At 40.1% G+C, this 22,497-nt stretch overlaps 1 protein-coding gene across 1 annotated transcript; it reads left to right on the forward strand.

The window, feature by feature from the left end:
* Positions 1-1,027: 1,027 nt before the first annotated feature.
* On the forward strand, positions 1,028-8,289 carry LOC112625791 (the record flags this gene model as incomplete). Its single annotated transcript, XM_025387138.1, is given in 2 exon segments — positions 1,028-1,050; positions 7,977-8,289. Coding segments are annotated over 2 exon segments (336 nt in total), but the record flags the coding sequence as incomplete, so codon positions are not given.
* Positions 8,290-22,497: the final 14,208 nt, after the last annotated feature.

Raw genomic sequence — 22,497 nt, forward strand, 5'->3', positions numbered from 1 at the left:
GAGATGAGCAATATTATACCCATTTTATAGATTAGTAAACTGAGTCACAAAGATGAGTCAAGGTCACACAGTTGGTAAATGGTGGAACCAGGATTTAAACTTATGGAGTAAGATTTGAACCTCTGTGCTATACATATATCTAACATGCCTGTTTTTGACATGCATTTCCACACAACTACCATATAATGACAATTTATGTGTAATATGATGGCCTTGATCATTAAAAACAGATTAAACATAACACCGTGTCTTTGTTGGGAGATTTATTCTATTGTATTCAAGTATTTTGGGGATCGGTCATCCATCTAGTATCCAGATAACATTTCCAGATTAATATCTCAATTCCTGGCCATTCACCCAGAAGGAGCTGTTTGCTTAGGTTGAAGGGATTGACCTCGCTACAGCTCACCCTTGTCCTGCCTTTTCCTCTTCAGAATTGGAAGGGAATCCTGCCCTGCTGTTAGGCGCTGCTTTCTCCCTTTGATTGGTTACATTGGAAGTCATTTTGCAAATGAGGCAAGCATTAAGTTTTGTGAAATAGTGGCATCCATTGGTGTTGAAAGGTGTAGAATGAAATCACTTAAAGGAGAAGCTCTTTTCCAAATGATTTCATGTCTCAGATCTAAATTATTCATTTGAGAAATTAATCAGTTTGGATTTTAAGAGTTACTGTTGGGTGATGATTTTCTTCTTCTTTTGCCTCTAATGGATAATTTGAGGGAATCAGCTTTTATATTAAGAAGATAAAACATGAGTTTGCAAAGTTGCCATCTGATCTTATTGCCTGGTGGGCCGCCTAGGAAAAGCAGTCTCTGATGGATATTGGATCCTAAGGTGCATAAGGGCAGGAGCTACATATAGACAATTCCCTTTGTCTGTTATTTAATGCAAAGCCTTGCACAACTGGGCACCACACACTTGCCGCTAACGATATGTGGGAGTTGGAGAGTTACCCCCATTCTTTGTTCTAAACATCTCTCTTGGCTTTCTTTGTCCCACTGCCTGCCTGAATCTGGCCCTGAGCAGGATGGCCACCCCACAGGACATAAGGTATGGGTTTGGAAAATTGAGAAAATGATCTGTGTTAGCTGGCTTCTGTGTTCCATGTGCATTTTATTGGAGCCTGTCTGAAGCTAGTGCCTTGCTTTTGGAATGAGGCCTGCTGAGTCATGCCAGGCGTTTCCTCTTTCACAGTAATGCCTTATCTCAGAGCATGAAATTGACCCCATGTTTGTGTATCTGGTCACTACCATGGTTCCCAAGCCCATAAACATCCCCTAATCTTTTTCTTTGCTACTCATGCAGTTTTTCTACTCATATTCAATACTTTAAGAAACTCACTCTTTCATTCTGCATTACTAACCCATGGCTCCTCTCTGTTCCTTCTTCACTTTAGTATTTTCCTTTTCTGAGAGGAGATCTTGGGTGAAAGTTATTATAACTATAATTTATTAAATGTCTTCTGTGTGTCTGGGTCTGTGCTTAGAACTAATAATTATTTGTAACAATTGTCATCACTGTACACTTACTATGTGTCTAGCAGTGCTAAGTGCTTTGCAGACATAGATTCATTTAAGTCTTATAACAAGCTTATGACACGAATACTATTGATAAACCCATTTACAGATGTGGAGACTGAAGATTAGTGAAATTAATTAACTTGCCCAAGGTTACCAAGCTAGTAAATGGCAGTCTTGAATCAGGCAGCCCAACTCCCAAGCCCATACTCTTAATCACTACAATATATTGCCCTTCTTTTAAGCCTGTGGCCTTTCCTATTGTTCACAGGTATCCTGCAAGGGCAGTGTATTGCTGTACAGACCTAATAAGATCCATGCTTTGACCTCAGGCTTGTCTGCCTCCAAAGCCCATGCTTTTTCCACTCTCCAAATTGCCTTTGAGGAAGATAGACTCTGAGTTGCCCACTATCACCTCACCAGTTGTTCCTTTCTTAGGCACAGAGAGAATGATGTAGGATTAACTACATCACATATGATACCCAAAGAAATCCATTGGTTTACTCCAGTGGCTTACCAATGTCTTTATCATCCTTTCTTCAAATTTTACATGGTACAAGAGATCGAGACAAAGCTACTCTGGTTGAATTCACAATAGGGGACCTGTGCCCTCCTGTGCCCCTGCTCTACCTCCCATGAACCATGGTTTCTGCAGTTCCTCCATCAAACCCTGAAGGACACCAGAAAGCACAGCTGTAATATCAGTTAACCTCATCCTAAGTCAGGAACACATACCAACCATCACTAACTGGATAGTTGTTTATTATCAACTATTATCCATCAACTAGTGGATAGTTGCATTTATCAAGATAACATTATTCCAAGACATCTATGGCTAAAAATAACAACAACAACAATGTTTTGTCCTTATTCCAGCCAAAAATATATTTTCTAAGTCCATTTTCCTAGAATTACATTAAAAGAAACATACTGGTCAGATCAAACCAATAAACACTTGTTTAGTGCCTGCCAGCCCTGGGGAAACAAATCTCAGTATGACATGGTAACTTCTAAGTTATGAGATGATGATGATGATGATGATTATTCTCAGTTTTCTGAATGGCCTAAGCCCAGGCAATTAGGTCCTCTCTAAGATTACAGCAAAACAATCATGTATTGGATTTCTCTTCCCACAGGAACTCCAACATCCAAGCCATAGACACATCACGAAGGCAGGTCACACTATGATTTCACCTAAGCCACTAGAGTCAGTCATGGCTTACTTTCTTCCTATAGACAGCCCAGGGCACATGCTAGCCATGGACTTTAGCTGCTGACACCCAGGTATGAAACTAAAATGAATGATAGACAACTCATAGCAAGATGTAGCATACCATGAAGCCAAATCTAAAAAGTTTTCTGGGTGTATCTGTTATCTTTACCCCTGGATTATCAGACCAGTGTTTTCAATTTTGATCTTCATATTTAGTGGAAGGAAAATCTGATTCCTCTGGAGTAAGAAAGGTGGAAAAGATGACATAGATGTATGTCTTTTAGGTTATGAGTATGGAATGGTGGCAAAGAATACTATGTGTCTGCCAAGTCCTATCCCTTTGTCTTTTGGGCACTAACCTAGACTACACCTCCAAGCCTTTTTTACGGCTAGATGGCATTGTGTCATTGAGTTCTGGCCAATAGATGTTGCCAGAAGCAATGTGTACCATTTCCAGGTCTGGCCCATAAAGTCACCCTATGCAACCCTCCATGGTCTCTCCTCTTGTATTCACTGGTTGAATGGAGAAGACTCTGTAGATTTGGAGGATAGTGGACCCAGAGGAGAGAAAGAGTGTAGATCTCTAAATGAGCAACAAGTCTGTAGAGTAAGACCTGCACTTGGCTGTGAAATAAGCAATAACCATTTTTTTTGTGTGTGTTAAGCTGTTGAGATTTGAGGAATGCTAATTACAGAATTTAGCTTACCTAACTAATACAGAGGCACAGTGAATAAGAGCCTAAGTATTAGAATTAGACAATTCTGGATTCTATAAAAACTTTTCCACTTACCAGCTGGGTGACCTTGCACAAATTACTTAACCTCTCAGAGTTTCAACATCATTTGTAAAATGGGAATATAATAACACTTACCTCACAGGATGGTGGGAGAACTCTATGGAAACATATGTGTATAATGTCTGTTACATAACAGGTGTAGCAAGATTACAAATTCACTCACACAATCCAATTGTGCAAAGAAAATGTACTTCCTTTATTTCTCTATAACTGATTGAATTTTCTTCAAGATCCTCCAGCCCTGGGGTAGCAGGGAAACAAATGTGAACTTTAAATGAGCCAATTAACAATATGTCAGTCTCCTTTTGGTTTAAAATAGTTCCTTTCAGGTAACTGCTCAGGCTTTCAGAATCCTCACCCTCAAGAGAGTCAATGGGTGAGTTTACTCTGTAGCCCCAGAGGTGGCCCCAGAGGTCTTTGTGCAGGCCTCTGGCTGCTCTTAGAGTCCTCACTGGTCCTGCTGGGTTGTGTCCTTTCCCTGTACTGTTAGTGCTTGCCCATGTGGCAGCTGCTGCTGGAAACTTGAGAGCTCTTCTTTCCTCAGCTTGGGAAGGGCTTGGTGGGCTTCTCTTTTGAGCCAGCTGGTGCTGTGTATCCTTCTGAGGCCTGGCTGTGACTACCACTTGCTTTCTGGCCTTGGCTGCCCTTGGCCACAGGGTCATTTTGCTCCCCCATGGTGACCACTCTGGTGAGCTGACCATTCAGCAAGTCAGTTACTTTCTCGTTCCTTCTAAAGAGCATCCAGGAATTTCTGGGTATTTTCCATACGAGGAGGGAGACTCCAGCAAACCAACTGAGGTCTGCTTTCAGCCTAGTCATGACTTTTCTCTGATATGGCCACCACTTGTTGCGTGTGGGGGTGGGGACAGTATCCTGCAAGGAAATCTCTTCTCAGAGACTCAGAGAAGGACAAGGGCCTCTTTGCTTTTGGTTTTGTGGCAGACAGGCTCTAAGGTGATTCCTTATGATCCTCACATCCTGGTGCACATACCCTTGTATAATACCCTCCTCTTGAGTTGTGGGGGTGGGACCTGTGATTGCTTCTAACCAATAAAATGTAAAAAATGGATACGGCATCACTGTGGTGATTATGTTACCTTATATAAAAAATTTCATCTTGCTAGTTGACTTGCAAGAGACTTTGCTTGCTGACTTGATGGAGTGGCCATGTAGGGAAAGCCAATGTGGTGAGGAACTGTAGGTGGCCCCTAGGAACTATGGGTGGCCTCTAGGACCTGAAGGTAGCCAGCGGCCAGTAGGAAGCTAGGATCCCAAGTTTTACAACCACAAGGAAATGAAAACTACCAATAACCTGAGTGAGCTTGGAGATGGATTCTTCTCCAGTCATGCCTCCAGATGAGAATGCAGCCCAGCTGCCATCTTGGTTGTAGTCTTGTGTGACCCTAAGTAGAGGATCCAGCTAAGCCTGATCCACGGAAACTGTAAGATAATAAATGTCCATTATTTTAAGCTGCTAAATTTGTGGTTTAAATAACAAGCTGCTAACTTGTTATGCAGCAATGAACTTTGGCTGAGAGAGAGTTGGAGGCATGTGTATCTATTATTTCCCCTTCTCCAGCCCTTTTACACTTCTGACAACCTGCTGGGGGGTAGAAGAGCACATTTGCATTTTCCTCCTTCAGTCTGGTGGGAGGCCCTCTCCTGCTGTCCCCAGTCACACACACATCATAACTTACTCCTGATGGCCAAAGTGGCATTTACTCACTCTACTTTCTTTGGGCTCAAGATGTGGAGTGGCTGCTGTGAGACATAATTTAGAAGAAGAGGTAATAAATACACAAATAATTAATATTTTAAGAATACTATCCCCATTACAAAGATCATTATATTCAGTTTCTGTATTAGTCCGTTTTCACAGTGCTATACAGAACTACCTGAGACTGGGTAATTTATAAGCAAAAAAGATTTAATTGACTTACAGTTCCACATGGCTGGGGAGGCCTCAGAAAACTTACAGTCATGGCAGAAGGTGAAGGGCAAGCAAGGCATATCTTACACGGCAGCAGGAGAGAGAGAGAGAATGAGGTGGGGAACTGCCAAACACTTTTAAACCATCAGATCTCATGAGAACTCACTCATTATCACCACAACAGCATGGGGAAAACCACCTCCATGACCCAATCACCTCACACCACATCACTCCCTCGACTTGTGGGGATTACAGTTCAAGATGAGATTTGGGTGGGGACATAGAGCCAAACCATATCAGTTTCCTTCCCTTTAGATTCGGTTGGTTGAACCTCATTGTTTTCCCAGATCAGGAAGTTATACAAACCATTTTTAACTCTAATTTTCTCTTTAGTTTTTCCCTATTTCAAACTTCTCCTGGCATAGGAAAGGCCATTAGGGCTGGGTGGCCCACCTCCTTAGGGACATAAATAGGGCTTGCAATAAATGCTTGGGGAGTCTGGTTTCCCATGGGATGCTGATCCAGATAAGTAACTATCCTGTTAGGGTCAATGGAATACAGTCACAGATTATTAGAGCTGGAAGGAGAGCTATAAAGTCCAAATACTATCATTTTTTAGAAAAGGAAGTCAAGGCCCAGGGAGGTAAAATGACTTGCAAAAAGTCACCATGTTGGTTATTCCAAAGCTGGAATGAAAATCTGAACATTCCAATTCACAGACCATGCACTAGTTATCTTAAGATATCATGTACAAACTGCAAATCAATATGTAGCAGAAAATTCTTTAATGAGGCACGTTTGCCAGAGTGGATTATTTTTTAGATTCACTTTATTGAAACCTCTTCCTTTGCAAGAATTAAGTTTTTATCCTTTTCTGCTGATAAAAGAAAATCTTTCCAGGTAAAGCCGAAGAATAACATCTTTCCTCTGACCTGCTAAATGGTAATAACAGCTGTTAGGAATATGTCCTATCAGGCATTTACAAACTTTGGGTTGCATTTGGAATTGTCTGAATCTGGGCAGCCTGCTGACCTCGGTTGGAGACAGACCTTTTAACTGTGCTTTTATGTATCATCACTTCTTCTCTCTCTCTCTCTCTCTGTTTCTCTCTCTCTCTCTCTGTGTGTGTGTGTGTGTGTATGTGTATATATATATATATATATGTTTTTTTTTTTTAAGAAGGGGAGCTAGTCTTTACTTTTTCTCCTTTCTAGCCTTTCAAGACAAAGCACTTGAAATAGGAATATGATCTTTGTGGAAATGAATGAGATTTAAAAAATTCTTCTATCATTTTGCAAAGATTTTTGTACCCCTGGAATTAGAAAATAGTTTGGGTCATAGAGAATGACCTTTTTAATGCATGTTGTTATTTTATTCCTAATTCTCATAAGTGAGTTTCCTGCAGATGAGTAGCTTGAGACACTGCCACCGCTGCTTCGTGTTACTGTTTCTCAGTCCTAACAGTCAGTTTACGATGTCAAGCATGGCACCACATTTCAGTTTTGTGAGAAACGCTGTAGTGTGGTGGGGAAGAACTCTAGCGATGGAGTCGAATGGACCTGAGTTCAGAATCTGTAGTTTGGGGCAACTTACTTAACATCTTTGAGTCTGAGTTTCCTCATAGGTAAAGTGGAGAGATTAATAGTGCTTACCTGATATGGATGCTGCATACGTTAAATGAGATAAGAATATGGCATAGCTAACACATGCCTGGCACATAGTGGGTGTTGTCATAACATGCAGGACACTGTATTAGAATTACTGTACATGTTCACAATCCCAGCCAGACTGAAAACTCCATCAGAGCAGAAACTATGTCTCTCTTGGTGTAATCCCAACTCTCAGTTTACTGCGTACTGTATCATAGGTGTTTATATTTTTGTGAATTAATGAATAAACAAATGATCAAAAATTGATAATTATTACTAACGTTCCCCTTAACTTGAGTGGCACACCAGCAGATCACTCAGACTAGCTGAGTCATTTCGGCAATACCCTGTTGCCTAAATGCATTCAAACTTGCTCATACAGAGATGCAGGTACCAGCTGCTTCCAGGCTTCCTACCTTTGACATGTTTAGTTCAGGTTTAGGAATTTGGAAAGGCATTTCTTCATAACCTGGCATTGACTGGAGCTTACAGAAAATTCTCAGTCTGAAGTTTAAAAACCAATATCTGAAGAAGAACTAGAAAGGGCAAGTGTTAAAATAATCTGGTTAGAAAACCAAAGTTTCTTCTAACTTAGTTCTTAAAATTCAAAACCCGATGTGAACCCCTTATGAGTTCAATAATTACCAAGGAAACTGAGGCTTTTAATGTTCCTGTTCCATTATAGATAATTTCCTTCTCATAGGAGACCTCTAACAGCAGTCAAGATGGAAATAAAAATATTCTGAGGAGAGAGAGTGGAAGAAATAAAAAAGGAACATAATATGGAGGAAAGATAGATCCCTAGGAGATGGAGAGTTTTGTAAACAAGTTTTCTCTACACAAAGATTGGATTTGCCTTTGCGTCTCCAGGGCCCAGCACAGAGCTTGGACGTGTGAGCTGCTCCACCCATATTCGTTGGGTGAAAGGTGCCTATGAGACGGTGTGGCAGAGAAGGAAAATGAGCTGGAGTGGAAGAAACCAGAGCCAGGGAAGCCAACATGCCAGAGTCCATTGCCTGGCTAAGGAGCAGAAAAAGGAAGACAAATGCTTGGAAGGAAAGAGGGAAGGACAAAAAGCTGGACTGCAAAGTTCTACTTTCATTTTTTGTTGTTTTTGTTTCTTTATTTAAGAAAAGCAACAAGGGGTCCAGGCACAGTGGCTCACACCTGTAATCCCAGCACCTTGGGAGGCTGAGGGGGGCAGATCACCTGAGGCCAGGAGTTCGAGACCAGCCTGGCCAACACGGTGAAACCCCATCCGTACTGAAAATACAAAGATTAGCCAGGTGTGGTGGTACACACCTGTAGTCTCAGCTACTCAGGAGGCTGAGGCAGGAGAATCACTTGAACCCAGAAGGTGAAGGTTGCAGTGTGCCAAGATCACGCCACTGCACTCCAGCCTGGGCAACAGAGCAAGATTCCAAAAAAAAAAGAAAAAAAGGAAAAAGAAAAAAAGAAGGAAAGAAGGAAGGAAGAAAGGAAGGAAGGAAGAAAGGAAGGAAGGAAGGAAGGAAGGAAGGAAGGAAGGAAGGAAGGAAGGAAGGAAGGAAGGAAGGAAGGAAGGAAAAGCAACAAGGGAGAGATGTCAAGAGCAGAGAGTGCTAGAAGGAAGTGAAGGCAAATGTGGAAGATAAGAATTAATTCTTTGTTTCTCTTTTCTCTCTGAGAACGTTAGACCTCTGATCTAATTCTCCACTGCTTCCTTCTCTTTGTATCTGTTTTTATTATTCTCTCCCATTAAACCATAAGCAACTTGAGGGTAGACAATCAGTTTTACTCCTTTTATATCCACCACTGAACCTAAATGGGTGCCTGGTTCATTTGATGCTTAATGAATTAAATTGGCAAGAACAGATGATACCTGTCAATGGATGTATCTATATAAAGAAATTTCACTTTTCCATGACAGTGGAACAATCAATTCTTTCTCCTCTCTCTGTCTCATGGGATATACACAAGAAATAGAAAATTGAAAATTATAGGGAATTTTTTTACAGTTCCACACATGATGTTGCTGGAATTCACTGGAATTTAATCAAAATAATATACTACAACATATGTCAACTCTACTTCTGTGGTTGTTAAAGGAAAAGTATATCTCCAAATGAGACAAAGGGCAGTTGGAAATAGGCATAGTGTTTTATTATCATCTACTAGTTCTCATCTCAGATTAAGTCACTCCATGGTGTTGGTTAATCTACTTTCTTCCAGCTATAAAGTCTAATCTATTACAGGTCATTCAATGTAAGAAATAGGTAAAGTCATGTCCAGGGATATGGCTGGAACATTAAAAAAATACAATACACAAGAGGTGAGCTGGAATGGGAGGATATGGAAAGAAAAATAAAATAAGGGCACATGGAGGATAGAACCAACAGGAGCCAAAAAGGATCCTTCAGTGGAGAATAATAGAGCTTCATTTCTATTTCCTTTGATATTTATGATCGATCAAGCCTACACTTCTTCATACTGAGGAAGGAAGATGTGACTTAAAACAATAAAAGTTGCAAGTTGGCCTTTGATTAATGGGAAAAGTATATCACATAATTCTATGTGAGAACAGCGTTCTTAGTTTTTTTCTGGGTCCATAGAATCCCTTTAATAATCTGATGAAAGCTAATGAATCTTTCCCCTGCAAAATGCACAAACATCTAAAATTTGGCTTGTGATTTTATTTTGAAGGCTCACAGACTCCTGCAGCCCCTCAATTAATTCTGTGCAATACTACTTCTGGTAGATAAGTTTTCTGTGTTCCTTACATCTTATACTGGAATTGAGCTTTCAGTTGCCATTTACCCCAGAGCAGATGAGATACAAGTGCTCTTGTCTGTGGGTAGGGGTTATCTGGTGTCTATGTTCTACATTTTTGGTGCAAGCAGTTGGCCTTCCAGAAATGGGAATAGCTATAAATAGCAAATGTTTGGCTGAGACAATCTGAAGCAGTTTTCTCCAAATGCTCTATGGACAACATGAATGAAGGAACCAAACCAAACACAAATAGTTTACGTAAGTCTGTCAAGGGCAATGTGGGGGTTAGTGGTAAAGGAAGGGGATGAAGAGGACACGCACGAGTGCTTGATGCCTCAGAGCCAACATGTGGCAATGTTACTGTATGATGTGGCACATCTGTTTGCAAGCTGTATATGCTTCAGAATTGAGCAAATAGGTGTAGCAAAAGGTCAAGAATAGCAAATAGAATCCATCTTCCTTACCAGTTCCAGTAGACTCTATTGCAGTCCGCTATATCAATGTCCCCCAGTGGATCAGCTCTCCTGGTATTGATACCATTGTGTAACCACCTCCCCTTGAAGCTGGGCTGTTCCTCTGAGTTACTTTAACCAGTAGAAGGTGGAAGAAGTGAGTTGTGCCAGTTCTGGCCTAAACCTTAAGAAGCCCTGGAAGTCTGCTTTCTGCTCTTGGGAGCCCTTAGCTGCCACAGAAGAAATCTATTTGCTGTGCTACAGCGACCATGTGGGGAGGCCATGTGGAGAGGGAGGGAACTTAGGACTGAAGTTCCAGCCACCAATGAGAACTGAGGATCCAGACACAGGACCGCAGGCAAGTCATTCCAGCCACTACCTAGCAACTTTGAGCCATCTCACCTGAAGCACCATCAGACATGTAAGTGAAGAAGCCATTTTGGATGATGTAGTCCCAGCAGAAGACTTGAGAAGAGATGAGCCATCTCTGCTGCACTCTATCCAATTCCTGACCCACAGAGTTGTGAGAAACAATAAACGTGGTTGTTGTTTTAAGCTACTAAGTTTAATTTTTATATATAAGTTCCAGAGTTCATGTGCAGGATGTGCAGGTTTGTTACACAGGTAAATGTGTGCCATGGTGGTTTGTTGCACCTGTCAACGCATCACCTAGGTATTGAGCCCAGCATGCATTACCTATTTATCCTGATGCTCTCCCTCCCTCTCCCTTCCGACAGGCCCCAGTGTGTATTGTTGTCCTCCCTATGTCCATGCGTTCTCATAGTTTAGCTCCCACTTATAAGTGAGAACATGCTGTGTTTGGTTTTCTGTTGCTGTGTTAGTTTGCTGAGGATAATGGCTTCCAGCTCCATCCATGTCCCTGCAAAGGACATGATCTCATTCTTTTTATGGCTGCATAGTATTCCATGTTATATATGCACTACATTTTCTTTATCTAATCTATCATTGATGGACATTTGGGTTGATTCCATGTCTTTGCTATTGTGAATAGTGCTGCAATAAACATATGTGTGCATGTATCTTTGTAGTAGAATGATTTATATTCCTTTGGGTATATATCCAGTAATGGGATTGCTGGGTTAAGTAGTATTTCTGGTTCTAGATCTTTGAGGAATCGCCATACTGTCTTCCACAATGGTTGAATTAATTTACATCCCCACCAACAGTGTAACCTTACCAGCATCAATTGTTTCTTGACTTTGTAATAATCAACATTCTGACTGATGTGAGATGGTATCTCATTGTGGTTTTGATTTGCATTTCTCTAATGATCAGTGATGTTAAGTTTTTTTTAATATGTTTCTTGGCTGCATGAATGTCTTCTTTTGAGAAGTGTCGTTCATGTCCTTTGCCCACTTTTTAATGGGGCTGTTTGTTTGTTTTGTAAATTTGTTTAAGTTTTCTGTAGATTCTGGATATTAGACCTTTTTCAGATAGATAGATTGCAAGAATTTTTTCCTACTCTGTAGGTTGCCTGTTTGCTCTGATGATAGTTTCTTTTGCTGTGCAGAAGCTCTTTAGTTTAATTAGATCTCATTTGTCTATTTTAGCTTTGTTGCAATTGCTTTTGGCAATTTTGTCATAAAATCTTTTCCCTTGTCTATGTTCTGAATGGTATTGCCTAGATTTTCTTCTAGGGTTTTTATAGTTTTGGGTTTTACGTTTAAGTCTTTAATCTGTCTTGAGTTAATTTTTGTATAAGTTGCAAGGAAGGAATCCAGTTCCAATTTTCTGCATATAGCTAGCCAGTTCTTCCAGCATCATTTATTAAATAGGGAATCCTTTCTCCATTGCTTGTTTTTTGTCAGGTTTGTCGAGGATCAGATGGTTGTAGATGTGTGGTCTTGTTTCTGAGTTCTCTGTTCTGTTCCATTGGTCTATATGTCTGTTTTTGTACCAGTACCATGATGTTTTGGTTATCGTAGCCTTGTAGTATAGTTTGGAGTCCAGTAGCATGATGCCTCCTTAAGCTACTAAGTTTTTAATAATAATGGACTACTAAAACAGTAACTTTTACCTAGAAGTGGGGGACTGCTGTAATAAAAACCTAAACCTGTGGCACCGGTTTTGGGACCAGGCAATGAGTGAAATTCGGAAGGTTTCTTGAGGAGATTGTTCACAGAGACTAAAATGACTGTAGGAAAATTGTGTTGGCGGCTGGAGAAAAGGTGATTCTAATTTTGAAATTGTTGTAAGTGGCAATGCAATAATATAAAATATATGTCTAATGAACTTGTGGATTTTCCTGAGATTATCAGGCAGAATGTTGAAAGGGCATGTGATAGCTTTTAGTTGTGCCTGATAAAGTAGAGAGATAAAAAAAGAGATGAATGAAAGAAGGGACTGTTCAGTTTTCAAGAAGATCAAGAAGCAACATTCCTAATCCAGGCTTTGCTGAGTTACAAAGTAAAACAGTTCTCATTCTGGCCTCCCCAGCCTACAAAATATTCTCAAAGTAAATAAAAACCTGGGGGCAGAGATTAATTCCATGTCACTGCTAGGAAAACATGGCCTTGGCGGTCTAGATCAGATCAAGGTTTTGGCTGTAACACCTGTTGTGGAAACCTCAATAAGATTTAGTTTCAGTATTATCAATCCTCCGAGATAGACAGTAGGATTTTAAGACTCTTAGAGGACTATTTCCTATACTCCCTCTGCTAGAAAAACATAGTTTCTAAGAGTATAATAGCATTTGTTTTCACAGCACCCTTATTTTCAGCCAAAGGTAGAAAGGGGCTTATTTTTGAAAGATTTATGAGTGTGAAATGCTTTTAATGGATTGCAGTATACTTTTATATATAATAAGCCTACAAAATTAAATGAATTATTTCAGCTTGGATTAAAAGGGACAGACAAAATGAAAAGACGTCTCTGAGGACCTAACTTCCTATGGTTAAGAAGGTTGAAAAAGCTACTTAGTTGTAATCATAAAGCATTTCTAATGGAAAAGAATGACTCAGAGAGGGTGAAGTCAAGAGCTCAGAGGGCAGATCCAAGAGCCATTGTTGTAACAAAAGCCGTTCTGCTGTCAGGGGGCAAAACTGAGCCTTACTCCAGGAACACTCCCTGACTTTGGAATTGGAGGATTTCAAAATTGCAATGGACCAGTGCTTTTATATGTCTTTTATACGCCTCTTCCATTTATGAATGGAAATGTCTATTACAATTATTCTGTTTCTCACTGTTGTGCATTGCATGTGTGGGGAGTACAGAAGTTATCTTTTTAGTTCACAGTCCTTGCACCTGAAAAACCATACCTGAGTAGCTGCACAAATGGGGCCACATATTAAGAGTACCATCTATAATTATGCCTGAGATTTAGCTCATAAGATTTTAGACTTTGAGCTAGTGCTAAAAGGATGAGGCTTTTAGGGGATCTTGGGTAGGAGAGAGAGAGTATATTTTGCCCTTGAGAAGAATGTGAATTTCTCTGGTCAGAGAGCAGATTGTGGTAGCTCTCAAAAGTTGTCTCTTAACAATTCCTCTCCTCAGTATGCACAAACTGCTCTTCACATCAAGAGATGGAGATTATTTCTCTTCCTCTTGAATGTGGACTGCATTTGTGACTGACTTTCATCAGAAGAATGTGGTGGAAGTGAAGTCTGGGACTGGCAGCTTCCACTTTCTTTCCCTTGAAGTCTAGCCATCGTGCTGTGATATGCCCAAGTGATACAGGGAGACCAGGTGGAAAAGAACTGAGGCTCTCCAGTGGATAGCTCAGACTAAGCTCCCAGCCAAAAGCCAGCATCAACTATCAGCCATGTGAGTGAACCATCTTGGACACTCTAGCCTAGCTGACCCGCCAGATATCTGCAGCCCAGGTGTCATTACACGGTGTAGAAAAACCATCTAGCTGATTCCAGTCAACCCCTTGGATTGTAAGAGATAATAAAATGGTTGGTATGGCACATGTTATACATATGTAACAAACCTGCACGTTGTGCACATGTACCCTAGAACTTAAAGTACATTAAAAAATAAAAAATAAAAAAATAAAAATAAAAAATAAAATGGTTGGTTTAAGTCACTATATTTTTGGGCTTGGTTTTGCCACATGGATAGGTCAAACAGGTTGGTGGTGGCTTCTTGGAACACTGTATTGGGAAAGATTTTTAGGCAATACCCAGGATTAGTGGGAAATGGGCTATGACTGATTACCAATCTCTTTATAGAGGCAAGAAGGCAGAGTAGAGTCCTGTATAAAATGGTAACAGAATAACAAAATTACAATTTATGCTATCTCAGTAGAGCTCAGGAGTAGCTGTTGGCAGTTTCTTGTAAGAAAGTTGTGATTTAGAATAAAAATAATTAAAGATCCTGGCTTTTGATTAGCACTAAACTCTTCTATGTTCCAAGGTTTGAATTTGTTAATTTCTGAAGAACTTTCAACCCAGGAGAACAGACAGAAACTCCGTGAAAGTTAGACCAAGTGAGACCTCAAGGATAACCACTAGGATTCATTCATTCCTGTTTTCTCCCTTCTCTCTTTCCTTCCAGACTCAGGGCTGCAAACAGTTTTGGAAGGTCCCCGGAACAGTAAGCATCCCTGTAGACTAGTCTACATTTTCCTGCAGATGTCTAAGCCCAAGTCCTGCAAATGTGTAATACAGAGGTGCTAAATATGTCTGTGAAAATGAAAACCCCACTTGCCCACTCACTCACTCACTCATTTTAATTTATGTACAATTGTGTTTTGTGCAGTATTCTCTGTGCCAAATATCTCTCTAAGGACTGGGGAAAGGGAAATAAACATGGCATAGTTTCTAAGCAAAGCATGGTCTCTATCTTCAGGAAGCTCATGTTCTAGTGTGGGAAACAGAAAACTAAACCAATCTGGAATTACGACAGGATAAGATCAATACAGCAACAACAGACATACACGTTATAAGAGTAACTGGCATTTATTGTGTACTTATCTCAATCTTTTAACATTTTAAATTAGTTTTAATTATTTTTATGACAGCTTCATTGAAGTATAATTCACATACCATAAAATTCGCCCCTTTAATATGTATAATTCAGTGTTTTTAGTGTACTCACAGAGGTGAGCAACCATCACCACTATTTAATTCCAGAACATTTTCATCATCTATCTATCAGCAGTCACTCCCTATTTCTCCTGTCTTCCTATACTTGACAATCACCAGTCTACTTTCTGTCTTTATGGATTTGCCTATTTGAAACATTTCATGTAAATGGAATCATTCATGTCTGTGTCTGATTTATTTTACTTAGCATGTTTTCAAGATTCATCCAGGTTGTAGCATGTATTGGTACTTATAATATTCCATTGTATGGATATGCCATGTTTTGGTTCTTTGTCCATTGATGGGCATTTTAGTGGTTTTTGGTTACATGAATAAGTTCTTTAGTGGTGCTTTCTGAGCTTTTAGTGCACTCATCACCAGAACGGGTGTATACTATACCCAATAAGTAGTCTTTTATCCCTCACCCACCGCCCAGCCTTCCCTCCTGAGACCCCAAACTCCATCATATCATTCTTATGCCTTTTCATCTTCATACTTTAGCTTCAACGAAGAAGTGAGAACATATGACATTTGGTTTTCCATTCCTGAGTTACTTCACTTAGAATAATAGCCTCCAGCTCCACCCACGTTGCTGCAAAAGGCATTATTTCCTTACTTTTTATGGCTGAGTAGTATTCCATGGTAGATACATATCACATTTTCTTTATCCACTCGTTGGTTAATGGGCACCTAGGTTGGTTCCATATCTTTGCAATTGCTAATTGTGCTGCTATAAACATGCCTGTGCATGTGTCTTTTTCATATAATGACTTGTGTTCCTGTGGGTAGATATCCAGTAGTGGGATTGCTGGACTGAATGGTAGTTCTACTTTTTGTTCCTTAAAGACTCTCTATACTGTTTTCCATAGTGATTCTGCTAGTTTACATTCCCACCAGCAGTGTAAAAGTATTCCCTTTTCAGCATATTTATGCCAACACAGGTTGTTTTCTGATTTTTTTTTTTTTTTTTGAGATGGAGTTTCGCTTTAGTTGCCCAGGCTGGAGTGCACTGGCACATTCTTGGCTCACTGCAACTTCTATCTCCCAAGTTCAAGAGATTCTCTTACCTCAGCCTCCCTCATAGCTGGGAGTACAGGTACCTGCCACCATGCCTGGCTAATTTTTGACTTTTTAATTATGGCCATTCTTGCAAGAAAAAGTGGTATCTCATTGTGATTATAATTTGCATTGCCCTGATAATTAGTGATGTTGAACATTTTTGCGTATGTTTGTTGGCCATTTGTATATCTTCTTTTGACAATTATTTATTCATGTCCTTTGCCCACTTTTTGATAGAATTATTTGTTTTTTTTCTTGCTGATTTGTTTGAATTCCTTGTAGATTTTGGATATTAATCCTTTGTCAGTTGCATAGTTTATGAATATTTTCTCCCACACTGTGGGTTTTCTGTTTACTCTGCTGATTATTTCTTTTGTTCCCAGGACCATTTATTGAATAGGGGATCCTTTCCCTTACTGGGTGTGAAGTGGTATTTCATTGTGGTTTTGACTTGCATTTTCCTAATACCAATAATGTTGAACATCATTTTATGTGCTATTGGCCATCTGTGGGTTTTTTTTGGTGGGGGGGAACAATTGTCTATTCTAAGCCTTTGCCTATTTCTTAATTGTTGTTTTAAATTGTTGAATTGTAAGTGTTCTTTGTATATGCTGAATACAAATCCCTTATTAGATACATAATTTGCAAATATTTCTTCCATTTTGTTTTTCACCTTGATGGGGTCCTTTGAAGCACAAAATTATTTAATTTTGATGAAGTCCAATTTAACTATTGCTTATTTTGTCACTAGTGCTTTTTATGTCATGTCTAAGAAATTGTCCAATCCAAGGTTGTGACTGTTTAGGCCTATGTCTTCTTTTTAAAGTTTATAGTTTAGCTCTTACATTTAGGCCTATGACTCACTTTGAGTTAATTTTTGTATATAATGTGAAGTAGGGGTCTAAGTTCTTTCTTTTCAAAGTAGGTTGATATTTAGTTTTCCCAGTATGCTTTGTTGAATTGTCTGAGTATTCTTATAGAAAATCAATTGACCGTAAAAAAAAAGGTAAGGTTTTATTTCTGGACTCTCAATTCTAGTCCATTGACCTATAAGTCTATCCTAATGCCAGTGCCTTAGCCTTTACAAGAACCATGTGAGGAAGGTTAGTACCTAGTAGTTTAAAGGCTCAGGAAGTTTGAGCATGTTCTTCGAGATCATATAATTAGTACACAGTAAAGCTGAGACTAGAAATTTGGATTTTCTATTGTCAGAGCCCAGACTAGAAAGCTAATACTCTGCAGTCACAGGAGGGAATTACTATGGCATGGGCTTGTAATTAGATAGAGAATGCCAGGATGGAAGAAATTTGGATTCAGGGAAGATGTCACCTGTGGGGATATAAGAATATACAAGGCAAAACCAAGACCCAGGGGAAAATGGGAGTGGAAGGAGGCCAAGATACCATAATTAATTAGCGCCCTTGAAAGTTCAGAGGAAGCCAGGGAAGGTTTTCAAGAGGAACTCACCTTTTGACAATGTCAGGGAAGTTCTGTAGAGGTTTTCCAGGAAGTTCTGTAGAGGTTTTCCAGGTGTGTGAGTGTTGGGTAAGATAGAAGAAATTCTGGGTAGAGGAGATAGCATGCATGACAAACTAATGGTACTGAAGAATATAGCATAGCCAGGGAATGGCAAGAACCCAGCTGAAAACCAGGGGGAGCTTCAGGAACTAGTTGGAGATGAGACTGGAAAAGTAATTCGAAGGTCCTTGAATATATTGCCAGAGTTTGGTTTTTCTCTTGTGATCAACTGGGAGCAATTGTAGAGTTTATACAAGGGAGTTATGTCTTCAGATAACTGGTAGCAGAGAACAGGATAGACTAAAGGAGGAAACAGAGGCAGTAAAACTGGGCTGGGAGCTATTGCAGGAGAGATGATGAGGAGAGTAGGGATGGAGAGGAAAAGGCAGTTCTTTGGAAAGCATGATTGATAAGACTTGATGACTGATTTGCTATGGGAATGGGAGGGAGAGCGAGAGAGAAAGGGACAGAGACGGAGAGCGGAGGAAGAGGAGCAGAAGGAAGAGGAGGGTGAGGAGGACGCAGCAGTAGTGACTGCTGCTGGTGACAGGGAGGGAAGTGGGGAGGGAGAGAAGAGAAGAGAGAAGGAAAGAAAGGAAATAAACATTTCCTGAAGGCCTAGTATGTGATAGCTCTGTTAGCATATTTATATTTTCAGGTGAGAAAACATACTGAGAGAAGCTAAAAAAATTATTTACAATCACAGAACTGATAGTCGGTGGTTGAAACAAATTTCAAATCCAGTCTTGTTAGACTCCAAATCCCCTGCTCTTTCCTCCACAGCGTGTTGTCAAATACAAAGTTCAGCTTTGGCACAGGCAAGAGAGTGAGTACTGATACCACTTAGAAAGAAAAGGAAGAGAAGTGAACCTCTGTGCCCTTTTTCTTTAACAGGAAAAGGACACAGAGGGTCACTTGAGGGCACATAGTGTTTGAGGCAGCTATAGGACATCTAATAACTGACAGGTGGTTAGAAATACAGAATCAAAGTTCAGGAGAGGCACAAAGGCTTCTGCTCTAGAACTCCCTTCTTTCTTACTCCTGAAATGTTGGATGATGCTACAGGAAACAGATGAGTTTGCCCAGGGAACCATGTGGAGTATGAACAGAAGGAAGGCAAGAAAGGAACTCATCAAACAGATCAAAGGTGAGAGATGGGAGGGCCCAGAACATCTTCCCTGGTGGCTCTTGTCCACGGGACACCTGGCTTTTCCCCCCAGAGAGTTGGCTTCCAGCCATGCTTGAGTGAGAACCGTGAGGGCCCTTGCCTTCCTATAGTGAGTACTCGATAAATGATCACTGTCATTGTCACGTAATAACGTGGCTATTATGATCATGGACAGAGCAAAAATAAGTGACTATTTTTCAAGAGTCTATTTGGTGTAGACCTCTCCAGAGGCAGAACTGTGGAATAAAATTATTTCCAGTGGTCCCTCCCAGCGCCTTGGCTCCATAATTCTCTCACTTTAATATGTGACTGGTAATTAATAACTATCTTGAAATTTTGATTTCTGGCCCAGAGTCTATCATTATACTTCCAAATTTTATTGAGAAAATATTGGAAGCCAAAGAGAGACTTTGATTTTGTTGACTTTAAAAGAAGCATTATTCATATTCATCCAAAATATATTCATTTATCTCTTGCTCACATAAACAGCTTTCTGCTAGGTACAGTGGTGAAGCCATGTAAGTGCAAAATCTCTGTCCCCAGACTGTCCATAAACTAGATAAGGGGGAGGTGAGCATACCTGTAGAGGTAAATATCAATGGAGGTGGTAATTGATCAAAATCAACTTTTTTGAGCGTTATTTCAAAGCAATTTATGGCTAAGTCTTGGACAATATAGATTACAGAAAGATAGAGGTGAGAGAGAGAGACAGGCAGACATTGAGAGCGAGAGCAAGAAAGAGAAGAATGAGAAGGAATGAGGGAAGGGAATGAGCTTGAAGCTAGCCTTGAGATTGGGTAGGATTTGAACAGTCAGAGATGAGGCCAATTCCAGGAGGGAGAGAAGGTCTGAGTGGCAAAGAGAAGGTAAAGATAGTCCAGGTGTGTTGTAAGAAGGGGAGCCAGTTAGTCTGAGGGAAGCAGGGAACTGTCCAGATACATCCTTGGAATCTAAGGTAGAAAGAGGAAGGGAGGGTTACGGGTCACAGACTATAAATGTGTCTTCACACCCCTACTTGCAGCAGGCTCATCCTAGACTTCTCATGGTCATCCCGGGGAGGCCATCAGCTGTCCCTTACAAAGTGGATATTACAGGCAACTCAGTCCCATGCCATCCTCTTGAGATGTGTATTTTGAAAGAAACGTGGTTACCAACTTTTCTCAGGCATTGGACAAAACTATTCACTGAGTGCATATTGGTGACTAGTGCAGTTCTGTCCATTTCCCAGAACTTTTACTATTACTGGAATGCCTCCTCTTCACTCCCTTTCCCAAGGTCATGAAGCCTGCCGGAATGCTGCCATGGTAAGAAACTGAGGCAAGGTTCTGAGGACAACCAATGATTGAGAGGTTGTTTGATTTCTCCTTCCTATAGCTTCTAATCTGGTTCCTCAGTGATTTGTGTCCTCTGCTTATTTGGGATGCAAACCCTCATAGTAGGGCATGGGATGCACTCCCAGCTTTGTGTAGCGCCTGGATGGCCAAAGATAGGGCCTAGGGAAAGGTTTCTTAGACACCAAATAACATGTAGATGATTTATACATAAATGAGTCAGAAATATGGAGATTAAGTTTTTGCTGAGATGCACATGAATTAAGGAGAAAAGTGTTGGAGGCAATTTAAAAAGAAATGCCATGAAACTTAAAGCATATGGAAAATAATACAAGATGTTGGAGAAATCTCTAAAGGGATGGGGTTTGGCCTAACAAGTCCTTGGAGCCCCTCCCCATTTCACAAAAATTCTCATGATTTAAAGGAATTAACTTGACTTTAGAGACTGGCTGAAAAGGGTCTATGGCTCCAGCTTTGACTGGCTCATCCCCAGTCTAATTGTTCATATTTTAATTTTTTTTTTTACCTTGTTCTGTGGTTCATGTCTAAATACTCGAAGATGTTTATATTGCATACATTCGGCTCTAATTGGCCCTTAAAAGAAGGTGTTGATTAGAATCTGCTCAACATCAACAGCTAGCTCACACAACATTCTGTAATTACTGTTTATTAATTTAGTTCAAGTGGCATAGTTGAAAGCCCTGTTCAGATGGGAGAAGTAAATTGTCACTGGTATTGAATATGTAAATTATGTGCATTGTAAATTTCCATGAGAAATGTTTAAAGTTAAATGCTGTGCACATAAACCCTTCCGGTTTTATCTAACCCAGCCCTTGGAGTCGAATCAGGTCTTCACTCAGAAAGCACATGGCAGAGCAACCTGTGGGGGCTATGCCATTGCCCCAGGGTGGTGCATCTTACCTAGAGTTTGTAAAATGAGATTCTGTAATCAAGTTTTGTTGTGTGTGTTCCCTTTTTTTATGAAACAAAGCAACGCTAATGTGCCCTCTTTATCCTCGTTCACAAAACCCTTCTGTGGAGGTCCCCAGCAGATTTTCTAAGGATATTTGGCAATCTAGCCAATTCCCCTCTTTCCGTGAGGAAGCTTCTAGATGCTATTGGTTGGCATGCTGAAAACAACAGGACTTGAAGACAGCTTTTCTTCAGCAAATAGGTGAAATAAGTTACTGTGAATGTGTGGGGTTTTTTCTTACCCCAGAGCATTAAAGAAGATGGCAGGAACTGGGACATACTGTCTAGTTGGGCTTGTTTCCTGAAGCCCAAACACTCTGATCTCAGGAAGCTGTATTAAAGGCTCTGCGGCTCTTCCCAGGAGAGGGTGTGGCTTAATCTGGTCGGGATAACCTTATTATACCAAAGATTGTTTTGGATTCTTGCTGTATTAAGGTTGAATTAAATGAAATTTTTCTTTAAACATCAACCAAAACATTTTTCTTTTTTCTGTCTTAATGGTGCTTTGGGCAAGTTACTTAATTGATCTATTCCTTGGATTCCTTACCTATAAAATGGAAAAAATAGTAGTACCAGTTTCATGAATTGAATGCAAAGATTAAGTGAAATAATACCCGTAAGGTAATTAAAAGACAGCTTGCCCATAGTTTAGGGACAATACATGATAACTATTATTTGTCCCTGTAAAATTTTACACGATTACAACTGAACCCCAGAATGCTTTTGTACATGATTATTATTTTGTACATGATTATTTCCTTTTGTAGAAATTTCTGATTATTTGGGAGAACCTTAAAAATACGACTGTCCAAAAAGATACTTTAAAAAATTAGGGATGAAAACCAAAGGTTTTTGTAAGCATGAAAATTTAATTATTATTTTAGTCTTTCCTAAGGTTGAAAAGAGTAGTTGAGGCAAAAAGTACATCTGGCTCCTCTGCCACTGAAGCCCACACGTGCCCATTTGGGGGGCTTTCTGTCTTTGTATAAGTTTTTCAGCCCAGATGTTGGATGTTTTCAATTTTGCAGAATCTGACTATAAATGAACTGAAAAAAAAAATGGCCCAACTGTTACTGGGACTAATTATGATGGTTC

The sequence above is a fragment of the Theropithecus gelada genome, chromosome 1 (genome assembly GCF_003255815.1).
Source record: "Theropithecus gelada isolate Dixy chromosome 1, Tgel_1.0, whole genome shotgun sequence".
In the NCBI taxonomy this organism is placed as follows: Eukaryota; Metazoa; Chordata; class Mammalia; order Primates; family Cercopithecidae; genus Theropithecus; species Theropithecus gelada.